This window comes from Bos taurus, chromosome 18 (assembly GCF_002263795.3).
Source record: "Bos taurus isolate L1 Dominette 01449 registration number 42190680 breed Hereford chromosome 18, ARS-UCD2.0, whole genome shotgun sequence".
Lineage (NCBI taxonomy): Eukaryota > Metazoa > Chordata > Mammalia > Artiodactyla > Bovidae > Bos > Bos taurus.
Window position 1 is genome coordinate 39,889,722 of NC_037345.1, and position 17,462 is coordinate 39,907,183.

The 17,462-nt window shown below is 39.2% G+C and overlaps 1 protein-coding gene across 1 annotated transcript in view; it reads left to right on the forward strand.

The window, feature by feature from the left end:
* The window catches only part of LOC112442305 (hydrocephalus-inducing protein homolog), a 316,573-nt gene that overhangs the window by 187,501 nt on the left and 111,610 nt on the right, over positions 1–17,462 (forward strand). Inside the window, exon 8 of the mRNA XM_024979012.2 lies at positions 15,804–16,005. Coding sequence (XP_024834780.1) covers positions 15,804–16,005 — 202 coding nt within the window. The remainder of the gene's footprint in view (positions 1–15,803; positions 16,006–17,462) is intronic.

Sequence of the window (17,462 nt, forward strand, 5' to 3'; positions counted from 1 at the left end):
TTATCTTGTTGTTGTTGTTCAGTTGCTAAGTTGCATCTGACTCTTTTGTGACCCCATGGACTGTAGCCCACCAGCCTCCTCTGTCCTACTATTTATTATTTCATGATTTTTCTCACTTTTTCTCATTTCTTCTTTACCCATTTATGTTGATTGACCCAGATTGTCTGCATCAGAAGGGCATTGTAGGGAGAAAACAGTGCACAGTCAGGGAAAAATCAGCAAATAACATCTAGGTCACAGTTCAGAATTGCTGGCTTTGTGGACGTGTGTCTGAGCAGGACCAATCAAGCCCTTGCTTAAGGACCTGTGGGTAAGTGGTTCTGGCTCCACAAAGCCCAACATAACAGCAACTCATAATCAGTGGCACAGTCTATATTTATCTTTAAGGAGTGGCGGCTGCGCTTTGCTGGAGCAGCCGTGAAGAGATACCCCATGTCCAAGGTAAGAGAAACCCAAGTAAGACAGTAGGTGCTTAGAGAGGGCATCAGACGGCAGACAGACTGAAACCACAATCACAGACAAGTAGCCAATCTGATCACACGGACCACAGCCTTGTCTAACTCAGTGAAACTAATCCATGCCGTGTGGGGCCACCCAAGATGGCCGGGTCATGGTGGAGAGGTCTGACAGAATGTGGTCCACTGGAGAAGGGAATGGCAAACCACTTCAGTATTCTTGCCTTGAGAACCCCATGAACAGTATGAAAAGGCAAAAAGATAGGACACTGAAAGATGAATTCCCCTGGTCAGTAGGTGCCCAATATGCTACTGGAGATCAGTGGAGAAATAACTCCAGAAAGAATGAAGGGATGGACCCAAAGCAAAAACAACACCCAGTTGCAGATGGGACTGGTGATACAGGCAAGATTTGACGCTGTAAACAGCAATATTGCATAGGAACCTGGAATATTAGATCCATGAATCAAGGCAAATTGGAAGTCGTCAAACAGGAGATGGCAAGAGTGAACATCAACATTCTAGGAATCAGTGAATTAAGATGGACTGGAATGGGTGAATTTAACTCAGATGACCATTATATCTACTACTGTAGGCAGGAATCCCTTAGAAGAAATGGAGTAGCCATCATAGTCAACAGAAAAGTCCTAAATGCAGTACTTGGATGCAATCTCAAAAACGACAGAATGATCTCTGTTTCCAAGGCAAACCATTCAATATCACGGTAATCCAAATCTATGCCCCAACCAGTAACACTGAAGAAGCTGAAGTTAAACGGTTGTAAAAGACCTACAAGACCTTCTAGAACTAACACCCATAAAGGATGTCCTTTTCATTATAGGGGACTGGAATGCAAAAGTAGGAAGTCAAGAAACACCTGGAGTAACAGGCAAATTTGGCCTTAGAGTACAGAATGAAGCAGGGCAAAGGCTAACAGAGTTCTGCCAAGAGAACGCACTGGTCATAGCAAACACTCTCTTCCAACAACACAAGAGAAGACTCTACACATGGACATCACCAGATGGTCGACACCGAGATCAGATTGATTATATTCTTTGCAGCCAAAGATGGAGAAGCTCTATACACTCAGCAAAAACAAGACCAGGAGCTGACTGTGGCTCAGATCATGAACTCCTTATTGCCAAATTCAGACTTAAAATGAAGAAAGTGGAGAAAAACACTAGACCACTCTGGTGTTGGAGAAGACTCTTGAGAGTCCCTTGGACTACAAGGAGATCCAAGCAGTCCATCCTAAAGGAAATCAGTCCTGGGTGTTCATTGGAAGGACTGATTGTTGAAGCTGAAACTCCAATACTTTGGCCACCTGATGCGAAGAGCTGACTCATTGGAAAAAACCCTGATGCTGGGAAACTTTGAGGGCAGGAGGAGAAGGAGACGACAGAGGATGAGATGGTTGGATGGCATCACTGACACAATGGACATGGGTTTGGGTAGACTCCGGGAGTTGGTGATGGACAGGGAGGCCTGGCATGCTGTGGTTCATGGGGTCGCAAAGAGTCGGACACGACTGAGTTGAACTGAACTGTGTCCACACTTCACTGCCTGCTAGCAAGACAGGTCTAGCCTGGACTTAGCTTAAGCAGAAGGGGGAAGTTTCAGCCCTGGTAGCCCAAGAGGGGAAGATTAAAAGCAGAGTACATAAACCGTCATGGATGTCAGTTTTTCAAAGTAGTGCCATTTTAGTCTCCCACTGACAAAGCATGGGAGTTCCATTTGCTTCACACCCTTGCCTGCCCACAGTGTTGTATCGTTCATTTTAGGCATACTGGATATATAAAGTGATATATTCGAGTGGTTTTAGTTTTTATTTCTCTAATCATTAATGATGTTGGGCACCTTTTCATGTGCTTGCTGGCTTTTAATTTATCTTTTAAAATTAAGTTTCAAGTCTTTTCCTCATTTTTTATTGTTTTTCCTTTTATCATTAATTTGTAAGAGTATTTTACAACTTATTATTCTGAATACTAGTCATCTGTCAAGTATATGTATTGTTAATCTTCTGTTCCATTCTGTAGATTGCCTTTTCATTTCCCTAATGATATTTCTTGACAAGCTGACATTTTTAATTTTGATGATTATAATCTCTATTATAATTTTTTTTTCTGTTAAGATTAATGCTTTTTGCCTTCTTGCCAAGAAATCGCTACCTTTTCCAGGATCATGAATATGTTCTCTTATGTCTACTTTTATAAGGGCAGTAGTTTTAGCTACTTTGTTTAAGTTAATGGTTTATCCTTTATTTCATTTTTGCATAGGTGTCAGGTGCGGATCATGCTTCTTTATTTTTACCCTGTGGGTTATTAGCCGATCTCCTTTCTATTATTCTGGAATTCCACAACTACTTATTACTTATACTTACTACTATATTATTCTCTTATATATTCTACTATTTGTCTATTATTTATCCCTTTTTTTTTGTATTTTATGTTTCCCATTTTCTTGTGGACTTCTCTGAATGCTTCCTATGCATTGTCCCATTCAGTAATTTCTTCTTCAGTGAATACTCATCTGCTGAATTTTAATTTTTCAATTATCTATAATTATTTTAAATTCTGAAAGTTTATTTGGTTCTGTCAAATCTGATTGCTCTCTACCCTTATTTTTCATGTTTCCCTTTTATTTCTTTAATATAGTAAATATAGTTATATTTTATATTTAGTAATTCAGCATACTAAGTCTGCTCATCTATTTATTTATTTGTTTATTTTGTTGTTTACTGTTTCTTATGGTTTTCCATAATGGTATCTGGTAGAGGAGGAAAAATGTCTTTTATCCTCTGTTTTGTTTTTTAAGATGTGGCCCCTGTAACAAAGGACAGATTAACAAGAGAAGAACATAAAAATGTTTTTAATATAAGTTTTATGTGATATGTGAGCAGCTGGTAAAGAATTCACCTGCAATGAGGGAGACCAGGGTTCGATCCCTGATTTGGGAACATCCCCTGGAGAAGGGAAAGGCCACCACTCCAGTATACTGGCCTAGAGAGTTCCATGGACTGTATATGTATATCCATGGGGTTGCAAAGAGTCGGACACAACTCAGCAACTTTCACTTGCAACCTACTTGAGCCTTCATGAAGAAATGATCTGAAGAAGTAGTAAAATCTGAATTTCTTTATGCTAGGTTTGCCCTTGAGGGCGGAAAGTTGTGGGAAAATGTGATAGGACCAAACAGCGTTTGAACTAAGCATAGTAAATTGAGGGAGACAGTAAGGCCTGCTGATTCAGATTCCTCTTGGTATCCTTCTGTATTTGAAGGTAAACATACTTCTTTCTACCTGGTATTGAAAGGCACCTCTCACATAGGGGATCTTATTATCTGCTTCAGGGGAGGTTAACAAAGTCCCTCTTGCACCTGCCATTTCTTATATTCCTTCAATTTGATATATTTAATGTCAAGGTGCCTTGTTCTGTGGTAGTATGTTATGGATCTCATATCTTATGCATCTTTGTGTTTTATAATTTTTGGATTTAGCATCATCACTTTGGGCAGGTCCTGGACTTTATGTCCTGTCCTAGACATCCAATGTGATAGTTAAAAACAGAAGTTCAGTTCAGTTCAGTTCAGTTGCTCAGTCGTGTCTGACTCTTTATGACCCCATGAATCGCAGCATGCCAGGCCTCCCTGTCCATCACCATCTCCCGGAGTTCACCGAAGCTCATGTGCATCGAGTCGGTGACGCCATCCAGCCATCTCATCCTCTGTCATCTCCTTCTCCTCCTGCCCCCAATCCCTCCCAGCATCAGGGGCTTTTCCAATGAGTCAACTCTTCGCATGAGGTGGTCAAAGTATTGGAGTTTCAGCCTTAGCATCAGTCCTTCCAATGAACACCCAGGACTGATCTCCTTTAGGATGGACTGGTTGGATCTCCTTGCAGTCCAAGGGACTTGCAAGAGTCTTCCCCAGCACCATAGTTCAAAAGCATCAATTCTTTGGTGCTCAGCTTTCTTCACAGTCCAACTCTCACATTCATACATGACTACTGGAAAAACCATAGCCTTGACTAGATGGACCTTTGTTGGCAAAGTAATATCTCTGCTTTTCAATATGCTGTCGAGGTTGGTCATAACTTTCCTTCCAAGGAGTAAGCGTCTTTTAATTTCATGGCTGCAATCAGCATCTGTAGTGATTTTGGAGCCCCCCCAAAATAAAATGTGCCTATCTGAGATTATTGATATTTCTCCCAGCAATCTTGATTCCAGCTTGTGCTTCTTCCAGCCCAGCATTTCTCATGATGTACTCTGCTGCTGCTGCTGCTGCTAAGTCACTTCAGTCGTATCCGACTCTGTGCGACCCCATAGACGGCAGCCCACCAGGCTCCCCCGTCCGTGGGATTCTCCAGGCAAGAACACTGGAGTGGGTTGCACTTTCCTTCTCCAATGCGTGAAAGTGAAAAGTGAAAGTGAAGTCGCTCAGTCGTGTCTGACCCTTAGCGACCCCATGGACTGCAGCCTACCAGGCTCCTCCATCCATGGGATTTTCCAGGCAAGAGTACTGGAGTGGGTTGCCATTGCCTTCTCCAGATGTACTCTGCATATAAGTTAAATAAGCAGGGTGACAATATACAGCCTTAATGTACTCCTTTTCCTATTTGGAACCAGTCTGTTGTTCCATGTCCAGTTCTAACTGTTGCTTTCTGACCTGCATACAGGTTTCTCAAGAGGCAGGTCAGGTGGTCTGGTATTCCCATCTCTTTCAGAATTTCCCACAGTTTATTGTGATCCACAGAGTCAAAGCCAAACAGAAGTTCACAGGATAACAAAGGCTGGTAGGGCAAAAGACAGCCTTGGCACTAGAATATTTCCTGATAGTCTTCATTTTGCTTTAATGTTCTTATTTTCCTATCAGGTTAGTGATCAATTTTAAAGTAGTTTGAAAAATGTTTTATTGAGTATTTTAGTTATTTCAATCTCTAGTTTAATATGTTGCTTAAAACTGACTCTCATGTATGTCTTTTTTCACATTATAAGCAGCTGTATTTATGCAGTAGTTAGATTGCCCATACATCATCAGTAGAATCAAAACTTGACAGAAGACTTCAGTGAGAATCTAATCTAGTCCCTAGCTTTGTTTGCACATAGAATACTGACATCCTAAGAAATTAAGTGGCTTGCCTGTAACTCCTATAAGTAGTCAGAAGCACAGTTAGAACCCAAACTCAGACTCTCAACTCTCTCGCAGTGCTTTTTCCACCATAGTGGATCATCTCCTTAATCTCTTATCTACGTACACATTGTTACTCCCTTAATCTGTTGACTTTAAAATGGAGCTATCTGTGCATTCTCCTAGCAGCCCTCAATCTGGGTTTTACTTTTATGCAAGTATTTGGATTGACACACATACTTACATTTATAGTCCCTTGCTAAAGAAAGTGAATATTTGTATATTAAAATTTAGTCATGCATAGGAAAGTTGATTTCTGTACACTGAGGTTCTGGTGTCAGCTTTGATTTTTGAATAAAGTCATTTTCTAAAGATTGCAGACAGAGATAAACTGTCTTGTAGCATTTTCCTTACATGAAAAGAACTGCTGTTAAGAATATGCTTTCATCTTTATTGTGGGTTATCAATGACCAGGACTTATAACCTTTCATTAGTGAAAAACAGTAATGACTACCTAAACACAATTAATCACAGAGCTTTTCCAAGCAGCCTTGATCACATTGGCTTGTCATCTCACTAAATAAGCATCTGATTGAACTTTCTGCAGCTGTTTGAAGTATGAATTGATTTGAGGAGGGAAATTTAGCATCATTTTTTTCTTCATACTTCTTCAAACAATGTTCCAGAAGGAGAAGCAGTGATACTCCTCAGCAGGAAGTACTCAGTCACTTTTCTAACAGTTGTGTTTATGCCCTTCCATTGCTGGTCCTCCACTGGGTTTAATTATCGATTAAATACAGCTAGGACATGTTGTTTTCTTGACATCTAGAGCTTGAACCAGTGCTCTAGCAATTATGGCGGCCAAGTGTAAATTTCACCAATATCTAATATTTTACTCATTATCGTTTTCCTGAATCATATCTCTCCCCTCCTTTCCTCCTGTGCATGCCCTTCCATAGTGAAATCAAGTTTGTTCAAGCAATTGATTGTACCCCAGGGGTGATTTAGTTATATTTTTATTATAGTCAAAAACTAAGAAAGAAATGAAGTAACTTGATGGTTTTTACAAACTACAAACCTCCAGAAGAGATTAGGCGTACAGTTTCTCAAGGCTACATTAATAACAGTGAAACAGAACAAAAACCAAACTAAAACAAAACCAGAACAACTAGTAAATCAATTCTATCATTTGATTAAAACTGAGAGGTGAAAATGTTGACTATTGGGAGACAAATAGCTGCAGTAGGAAGTGGCAACCCATTCCAGTATTCTTGCCTGGAAAATTCATGGACAGAAAGGCCTCGAGGGCTATAGTCCACGGGCTTGCAAAGAGTCGGACCCAATTGAGCATGCATGCACACATGCACAGAAGGCAAAGAAATAATTGCTTAACTTTCACACTTTTCAACTGGGTATTGAGAAACTTTATATAATCTAAGGGTTCAAAGAAATATCAGTATTCAGAATAGGCTTAAAAAAGACATAGGTTCTAAGATTTTGGTTACTTGAATGAGCGTTAGAAGTAGGAGCATAGCAGTGTTTTTTTCTTTAATGCCTGGTAATGTTGCTATAACTTAGAGCTGACATTAGGCATAAATAGGAAACAGAGCTAATGCACTTATTCAGCATTTTTGAAAATGTTATGTCTTTTATTAAAGTAGAGATAGTTCAAGATCAGAAGTTGGCAAATAGGCTCTTTTCCCCAAAGGTGTGATGATGTATTATTAAATATATAAGCAATCATAATATTAATACTTCACAGAGCAGCTTTATGGTCAGTTATATATTTTACTCTAATAAACCATGAAGAAATTATTTTTTTCCTCCTAAAAGCTAATAAATGAGTACCAAATTATGATACAGTAATTGAGTGTGATATGCTGTCTTGCAGTTAAAACTGCTAAATAATATACATCTGAATATAACTGTTGCAGGAAGGGGGACCCCTTCCAGGGCCCGAAACTGGGCTCTTGTCTAACACTCAGAAATGAATTGTCCAAGGAGACACATGTGCTGACAAAGCAAGAGATTTTATTGGGAAAGGGCACCCATGTGGAGAGCAGTAGGGTAAGGGAACCCAGGAGAACTGCTCTGCCGCGTGGCTCGCAGTCTCGGGTTTTATGGTGATGGTCTAGATTCCGGGTAGTCTTTGGCCAATCATTCTAATTCAGAGTCTTTCCTGGTGGCGCGTGCATCGCTCAGCCAAGATGGATGCTAGCGAGAGGGATTCTGGGAAGTGGACGGACACGCGGTGTCTCCTTTTGACCTTTCCCGAACTCTTCCAGTTGGTGGTGGCTTATTAGTTCCATATTCCTTATCAGGATCTCCTGTCATAAAACAACTCATGCAAATGGTTACTATGGTGCCTGGGCAAGGTGGGCAGTTTCAATCAGTGTGCTTCCCCTAACAGAACCATGCAGAATTCACTGGTGGTCCAGTGTTTAGGACACTGAGCTTCCACAGCAAGGGGCCTGGATTTGAACTCTAGTCAGGGAAATAAGATTTCCTGCATGCTGCCAGGTTAGGCCAAAAAGATAAAAAATAAAAAACCCTGCTAACTGACTATACTCATGCAGATTTCCCTGTATAAGCTTTGTGTCAGTTGTACAATTACTATAATGAATTATAAACATGTGCCATTAGAATTACAAAATCTAGCAAAACATCATTACTGTTACCAAAAAAAAGAAATGTTTTAACATGGCTTTAGAATCAGTGCAAACATTCCTTGACCTAGGAATATTTTTTTGTCTATATTTTGGTCACAATTTTGTTTTCTTTGCCTCTTATTCCACAGTTTAGAATAGGGAATGGCAGAAATTAGATGGTTAGAGATTGTTTAGATAAGTGGAATGTTTTTGAAAATTACATAGCAAGTGAAAAGTCTCAAATCATTAGATGTTAGTGCTTACAGAGAACATCTCTGTAACTCTCTTCTTTTTAAAGGTGAGTAAACTGAAGCCTGGGCTTCTCTGGTGCCCCAGTAGTAAAGAATCTGCTGGCCAATGTAGGAGGTGTGGGTTGTTTCCCTGGGTTGGCAAGAGCCCCTGGAGAAGGAAATGGCAACCCATTTCAGTATTCTTGCCTGGGAAAGCCCATGGAGAAAGGAGCCTGGTGACCTACAGTCCGTGGAGTCACAAAAGAGTCAGACATGACTTAACTAACAAATAACAAACTGAGGCCCAGAGGCATTAAGTGACGGTACATCTAAGTAAAGTTTGAACTTGAACCAGCTCTTTGGTTCCCTCTGAGGCCAGCAAATTTTCTATAATACTATAATACTTTCTATAATACTATAGTATTAAATTGCAGATCAAATTGCAACATCCATTGAATCTTAGAAAAAACAAGAGAATTCCAGAAAAACATCTACTTCTGCTTCATTGACTATGCTAAAGCCTTTGTGTTCAGTTCAGTTCAGTTCAGTCGCTCAGTCGTGTCCGACTCTTTGCGACCCCATGAATCGCAGCATGCCAGGCCTCCCTGTCCATCACCAACTCCCAGAGTTCACTGAGACTCACGTCCATCGAGTCAGTGATGCCATCCAGCCATCTCATCCTCTGTCGTCCCCTTCTCCTCCTGCCCCCAATCCCTCCCAACATCAGAGTCTTTTCCAATGAGTCATCTCTTCGCATGAGGTGGCCAAAGTACTGGAGTTTCAGCTTTAGCATCATTCCTTCCAAAGAAATCCCAGGGCTGACCTCCTTCAGAATGGACTGGTTGGATCTCCTTAGATCACAACAAACTTGAAAATTCTTAAAGAGATGGGAATACCAGACCGCCTTACCTGCCTCCTGAGAAGCCTGTATGCAGGTCAAGAAGCAACAGAACTAGACATGGAACAACAGACTGGTTCCAAATCAGGAAAGCAGTGCATCAAGGCTGTATATTGTCACCTGCTTGTTTAACTTATGTGCAAAGTACATCATGCAAAATGCCGGGCTGGATGAAGCACAAGCTGAATCAAGATGGCCAGGAGAAATATCAGTAACCTCAGACATACAGATGACACCATGCTTATGGCAGAAAGTCAAGAGAAACTAAAGAGCCTTTTGATGAAGGTGAAAGATGAGAGTGAAAAACCTGGCTTAAAACTCAACATTCAAAAAACGAAGATCATGGCATCTGGTCCCATCACTTCGTGGCAAATAGATGGGGTCACAATGGAAACAGTGACAGACTTTATTTTCTTGCATTCCAAAGTCACTGCAGATGGTGACTGCAGCCATGAAATTAAAAGATGCTTGCTCCGTGGAAGAAAAGCTATGACCAACCTAGACAGCATATTAAAAAGCAGAGACATTACTTTGCCAACAAAGGTCCATGTAGTCAAAGCTATGGATTTTCCAGTAGTTATGTATGGATGTGAAAGTTGGACCATAAAGAAGGCTGAGTGTTGAAGAATTGATGCTTTTGAACTGTGGTGTTGAAGACTCTTGAGAGTCCCTTGGACTGCAAGGAGATCAAACCAGTCAATCCTAAAAGAAATCAATCTCAAGTATTCATTGGAAGGACTGACGCTGAAGCTGAAGCTCTAATACTTTGGCTACCTGATGCGAAGAGCTGACTCATTTGGAAAGACCCTGATGCTGGGAAAGATTGAAGGCGGAAGGAGAAGGGGATGACAGAAGATGAGATGGTTGGATGGCATCACCAACTCGACGGACATGAGTTTGAGCAAGCTCCATGAGATGGTTAATGGACAGGGAAGCCTCGTGTGTTGCAGTCCATGGGGTCGCAAAGGGTCGGACACAACTGAGTGACTGAACAGCAAAAACAGTACTGTAATACTGTAGTATTATAGTATACTGTAATACTAATAATAATCTGCACACTGCCTTCTGTGCAGATTAAGAATACCGATTTTGGCATTGCCATTGACACTGGTGTGCTGGGTAAGCCCAGATCAAGTTGCATAATTTGTTTTCTGAACCCTTCAGAGAAGGAGTACTTCTGAAGATGTTTGATTCAGCAGTTCACATGAGAAGTGAATTTGACCTTGCCGTGACCAGGAGATGAGAAACACTCTTTCCATCAACTTGCTAGTTCCCTAGAGAATCTATGGCTCCACTCATATTTATTTACTGTCCTCCATTGTCTGAAAGTAACTGAAACCACAGAATGAAATGTATTGTGGATATAGCTGGCTTCACATTTTGGGGGCAAAATTAGTTTTGCTTGTTTGTTTTTGCTTGATTGATAGTAGCAAAATGTGCAAGAAGTAATGAGACCTTCCACAAAATACGTCTTTACTAGAACATAATAAATGACTCTGTCTAACCTCATTTACAGTGACTGCAGAATTCAACCCCTGAAACTGATAAGAAACTATAGTGGTAACAGGCACTCCAAGGGCACAAAAAATACCGATGGTGAGGTACAGTAACCTTAACCATTCTCCCAGGCTTAACACCCTTGCCGTCTTTCCTATCAATCGTCTAGCTGGGGAGAGGGACCCTATTTACGCTTGTCTTCATGAAAGTAGATGTGAATAGCAAGTTCTTCAACAGCTATGGAAGCAAGACAAGAGTTATTGCTTCCTTCACTTTGTGATCTGATGACTTTTGGAAGATAGTAGTGAAAAAAATCAATATTAGATGGCTCTTGAAAAGAATACAGTGGCTTTTGTTATATTTCTGGGAAGGAACGTTTTGCAGTGAGCAACTTAAACTGATGACATTAGTCTGTCTGACGCCTAGATTTGGATGAAATAAGTAAGCCCTGGAATCTTTTTCCTCAGTTAGATTTTTAAACAATGAAATATTTCAAATAAATGAAAAGCACAGAAATAATGTAATCAACAGCCATTATATTTAACATATCTCAACATTTTGCCATATGCTTTTCTTTCAGATGTTTTATAGATAACTAAACTGATTATAGATGTGCAGTTGCTCTGTTATTCTTTTCTAATCTAATTCTCATGTCTTAGTCCTCAGAGGAGCCATACTGGGTGCATATTAATGCCATTCCTGCATATTACTTATTCATAAACCGTTGTCTTGAGTAGTCTCAAACTTCTTGTAAATGGAATTATATTGTGTATACCATTTCCCAACTTGACTTTTTCATTCAATATTATGGGTTTTTTCACTTGTTGAAATATTTTTTAAATTTATTTGGCTGTGCTGAGTCTTAGCTGCAGCATGCTGGGATCTTTAGTTCCCTGACCGGGGGTTGAACCCTGGCCCCCTACATTGGGAGTGTGGAGTCTTAGCCATTGGACCACCAGGGAAGTCCTTCAACATTATGTTTTAAATATTTAAACACATAGATATATAGCTCTGATTCATTTTAGCTAATGCAGCATGCTCCAGCATGTGAAAATACTATAGTTTATCTGTACTCCTATTGAATGTTAGGATTTTCCTAGTTTTTTGCTATTATAAACAATGCTGCAATGAGTGTCTTTGTATATGTCTTATGCAGCTGTGTGAGATTATCCTTAGGGATAAATAACTAGAAGTGAGATTGCTGAGTGACAGGGCAAATGTATCTTGAGCTTTCAGTTCAGTTGCTCAGTCATGTCCGACTCTTTGCAACCCCATGGACTGCAGCACTCCACGCCTCCCCGTCCATCACCAACTCCTGGACTTTACTCAGACTCATCTTGAGCTTTACTGTATATGAAATTTATTGGTCAAGTGGTTGTACCAATCTGTATTTCTATCAGCAGTGTATGAAAATTCTTGTTTTTCTACCTACTTGTCAATATACTCACAAAACAGCATTGTCAAATGGTTTGATTTTTGTTAATCTAATGGTTATGAAATGGTATCTTCTTTTTTTTCTTTTATATTTTTCTTATTACTAGTACTATCTAGCACATTTAAATGTTTCCTGGATGCCCTGTAGTCCTTTTTTTACATCAGAGTTTTGGACGAGTAATGTAATCAGATAGCCAAAAAATAAAGCAATATTTGAGAAGTGCATATTGAAAAGTACTATTTCCATCCTACCACATTCACCTGACCCTTCTTTCATTTTATTGGTTTCTTGTTTATCTTTCCAGTGTTTTTATACAAATAGATGCAAACTTGAATTCATATTCTTATTTTCCCACCTTACACAAAAATAACATAGTATTGGGTTGGCCAAAATGTTCATTCGAGTTTTTCTGTGTAATATGTTATGAAAAAAACTCCTTTTGGCCAAACCAGTATGTATATTGTTCTAAACCTTGATTTTTCCACTTAACTGTATATCTTGGAGCTCTTTTCTTTTCACTAGGTACTTTTTAATCCCTGCACAATATTCCACTTTTAGGTGTAACACAGATTTTTTAACCAGCCTTCTCTTGATGAATGCTCTGTTTTTTTCCACTTTGTTATAAGAAACAATACTGTAAGGAATACTCTTCATCTTGTTCTGAATTATCTATATGATAAATTTCTAAAAGTGGGCCATAGGATAGTTTTGTAGTCTGGTTCTAGTATTTGATTCTTTGTGAGTCTGCTTCCATTTTTGTTGTGTATGCTGTTTTTAACTTACAAAGCATTGCTTCTTTGCATGTCTGGTTATGTTTGGCTTTTTAAAAAAAATGTTGAACAATTTGAAACATTGGATCAGGTACCTTACTCTAAAGAGAAATGAGTTCTTTTGTCCAGGTTTCTGAGGACAAAACCAGTTCCTAACAACCAAAATCAAGGTTAAAAGTCCTCTAAAAGACATAGGCAGTTCCACCATAATACTTTTTTTGTGTGTTAACCTCTCCCTTCGATAGGCCTAGGACTTGGATTTCTATGTCTCTTGCCACCTTCAGAATGATATCTTCTTTGATGAATGATGAAAGAATGATGAAATCAATTAGTATGAAATCAATTAATACATGAAAAGGCATTCAACATCATCTATAATTAGTTATTCAGTTGCTTAGTCGTGTCTGACTCTTTGTGACCCCATGAACCACAGCACACCAGGCCTCCCTGTTCATTACCAACTCCTGGAGTCCACCCAAACCCATGCCCATTGAGTCGGTGATGCTATCCAACCATCTCATCCTCTGTCATCCTCTTCTTCTCCTGCCCTCAATCTTTCCCAGCATCAGGGTCTTTTCAAATGAGTCAGTTCTTCGCATCAGGTGGCCAAAGTATTGGAGTTTCAGCTTCAACATCAGTCCCTCCCAGGACTGATCTCCTTTAGGATGGACTGGTTGGATCTCGCAGTCCAAGGGACTCTCAAGAGTCTTCTCCAACACCACAGTTCAAAAGCATCAATTCTACAGCGCTCAGCTTTCTTCACAGTCCAACTCTCACATCCATACATGACCATGGGAAAAACCATAGCCTTGACTAGACAGACCTTTGTTGGCAAAGTAATACCTCTGCTTTTTAATATGCTGTCTAGGTTGGTCATAACTTTCCTTCCAAGGAGTAAGTGTCTTTTAATTTCATGGCTGAAATCACCATCTGCAGTGATTTTGGAGCCCCCCAAAGTAAAGTCAGCCACTGTTTCCACTGTTTCCCCATCTAATTGCCATGAAGTGATGGGATCAGATGCCATGATCTTAGTTTTCTGAATGTTGAGTTTTAAGTCAACTTTTTCACTCTCTGACTTTCATCAAAGGCTCTTTAGTTCTTTGCGTTCTGCCATAAGAGTGATGTCACCTGCATATCTGAGGTTATTGATACTTCTCTCAGCAATCTTGATTCCAGCTTGTGCTTCATCCAGCCCAGCGTTTCTCATGATGTACTCTGCATATAAGTTAAATAAGTAGGGTGACTATATACAGCCTTGACGTACTCCTTTTCCTATTTGGAACCAGTCTGTTGTTCCATGTCCAGTTCTAACTGTTGCTTCCTGACCTACAAAGAGGCAGGTCAGGTGGTCTGGTAGTCTCATCTCTTTCAGAATTTTCCACAGTTTATTGTGATCCATAATTAAGAGTATGCAAATTAAAGCAACAAGTTTCCAGTCATCAGTTAAATTTAACTCATCAAAAAGCTTAAAAGTTGACAAGAATGCATATCTTTTTTGGAAAGGAAGTACATGAAAATATTAGCAGTTCTTTCCTCTAAAAAGCAGGCCTAGGGTTGAGTGAAGGAGGAGAAGATGTGTTCTTCTCATGGTATGTGCTGTTTAGTACTTAAATTTTTAACCTCATGTATATATTTTTTAAATAAAAATGTAACATTTTAGAGGCAAATGCCTAGATACTTAACTTTTTCTTTAAACTTTGGGAAACGTTTTGATGTGGTCAAAGTAATAGGGCCTAAAAAACGTTTGCACTATATAAAGGGCTATCAGTTTACTAAATACCTGTTCAGTTCATATAGTTGTGAATGTAGCAGAAATATTTGCTAAAAAAAAGTCCAAGTGATTAGACCTTCTGAGTTCTAATTAAAATGGTAGCAGCATAGATCAACAGACATTCATGATATTTAAGGATTTCCTTTTTCTACCTTGATGTCGGAGTAAGGTACTTGCTGTGACATTGCAGAGATCAGATAAAATAAAAGTCTGTAACTTGTGTCTTCTTGGAAGCCCAAGGACTTTCATATTCCTAGAGTCAAGGCAGTTGATGCATCCTGAATGAAATCAAACTTAAATTACTATGCTGAATAAAGGTGTTCTTAACATTAAAACATTTAAAGTTTTAACCAATACTTTTGTCTTTCTATTTTTTCTTTTTCATGTAATCACTGTCCAGGCATAAGTATGTATGTATGTGCATGTATGTTTCATTTCATTTTTGTTTTGTTATAATTACTGTTGTTGGAAATATGGTTCCTTTTAAATAGTCAGTTTTCTGTTAATGAAGTTATTAATGCTGCCTTTCTGGTCCCCTTTGTTTGGACTTAGATCCTCTCATGCTGAGCAGCTCTTCCCAGATGTACTTGGTGCAGTTAATTTAAGAAATCCAGTTTATGCTTGGAATAAAGATGAGGCTAATAGTTATAATTCTAGAACTCAGGTGCCCTCATGGTCAGGTTGTTGGATTTTAAACTATTACAAAGAAGTAAAATTGGTAGCACTTACCACAATTCATATTTTATGTATTCTTTTTACAGTAATCAAGAAAGATAGTTTATTTCTCTGTAATTGTACCAAACATAACAATTCAGATTTCTGATCACGTCTTATCTCTGACTGACAGGGAAGAGGGGAGAATGAAGTGTGTAATGCTTGTGCAGTATTCCCTGACTTCACCATGGGGGAAAATAGCTTAGTAGCATAGTTCTAGAATAAATCTAAAAGTGCATTTATACTTTGTTAATATTCTAGGTGAAAAAGTGTTTATATCTCTCTATGGAGCTGCCGTAGACATGAACATAAGGTTGGACAAGAATTCCTTGATCCTTGAGAAAACTTACATATCTCTGGCCAATCAGCGAACTGTAACTATTCACAACCACAGTAGCATCATTGCCCATTTCCAGTGGAAGATATTTGCTACCCAGGAAGAGGAAGACCAAGAAAAGTACAGGTTTGTAAGAAAAATCACTACCCATATAATTTGAAGGAACATGAAACTTAGTTATGAAAATTCTTTGGCTTTTGTGGTAAGTTTCTAACCAACTCAAGCAACGTCAGATGTATTATCATTTGGGTCCAGTATACAATGCCCCTTGTTTCATTTAAAGAACCCAGACTGAACTATGTGAAACACATCGTCTGTCCTCAGTTAATCTTATCCTGCTTATGTTAATAATTTATCAGTAGCTGGTTTCCTGAATTTTAAAGACCAAATACATCATTCTTCACTATTCTCTCAAAACAAATCTACATGTCTTTATTTCTTTTTATACCCTAACCAGATCAATCAGTTTTTATAGGGTTTCTAAAAGTAATCTCTTTTGGATTGGGATCATTGTGGACTACTTTTTTCCCAGTGAAAAGAAACTTTCAGAAAAGACAAAGAATGGGGGAAATGAAGGCTTAGATATAATGGCTTTAATAATTTCAGTTTTAGTAGCATTGCTCAATCCTCACTAACTGTATAACTTAATAGAGGTTTCTTGTTGGTATTTTAATCTGCTGCTTTTTAAAATGATACTTCAGGCAGTGGAGAAAATTAACAAAATGGAAAGCCAAACTTTTAATTAATCTCATCACTGTTAAATTTTTAGTATTTCTCTTTTTTACTGAATCTATCATTGACTCTTTTAAACTCCATTTGCAATTTTAGCTTCCCCCATCCTCCCTGAATTACCACTTTTGCTGCTTTCATTGGAATTTATTTCAATCTTTTTTATTTGCCTCTCCATTTTCATTAAAGATTAGGCCCAAGAAGCTTCAAAGCTCTGTTCAACACCAAGTTAGTATGTGATAAAAATAAAAAGTCTTAGGTCTGCGGAGACCAGGCAGAAATCCCCCAGCGAGCTGTCCCTAATTGAATCAGAAGGAGCGGTGACAGTGATAGGACACCGCGGACCAGAGGCTTTGTCATCCAGACAATGAGCTTTAATCACTGCATTGCCACTGTGCCACCTTTAAAAGTGAGAAAAGAAAAGCCTTTCCTGCCTAAAAACTTCATGTTGCCTCACAGCATAGAAACACCAGTAGTTTAAAAAGGCAAGAGGAGACCTCTTGTCCATTGCTTCATCGGTCCTGATTCTTCAGCTGACATGTATGTACCAACAATCAGAATGGTCCAGGTATGTTCAAAGATAAAAAACAGAGCAGGTACAAAGGCAGAAACAGCAGTAAAGTAGTGTTTCAGTACTCTCCTTGTGCTGTGGGCATAATCTTTTGGGGAGAAAAGAGTATGCACTATCAGAGAAGAAGTGTTAGTTGGTGGCTCAGTCATGTCCGACTCTTTGCGACCCCATGGACTGTAGCCCACCAGGTTTCTCTGTCCATGGGATTCTCTAGGCAAGAATACTGGAGTGGGTTGCCATTCCCTTCTCCAGGGGATCTTCCCAACTCAGGGATCAAACCTGG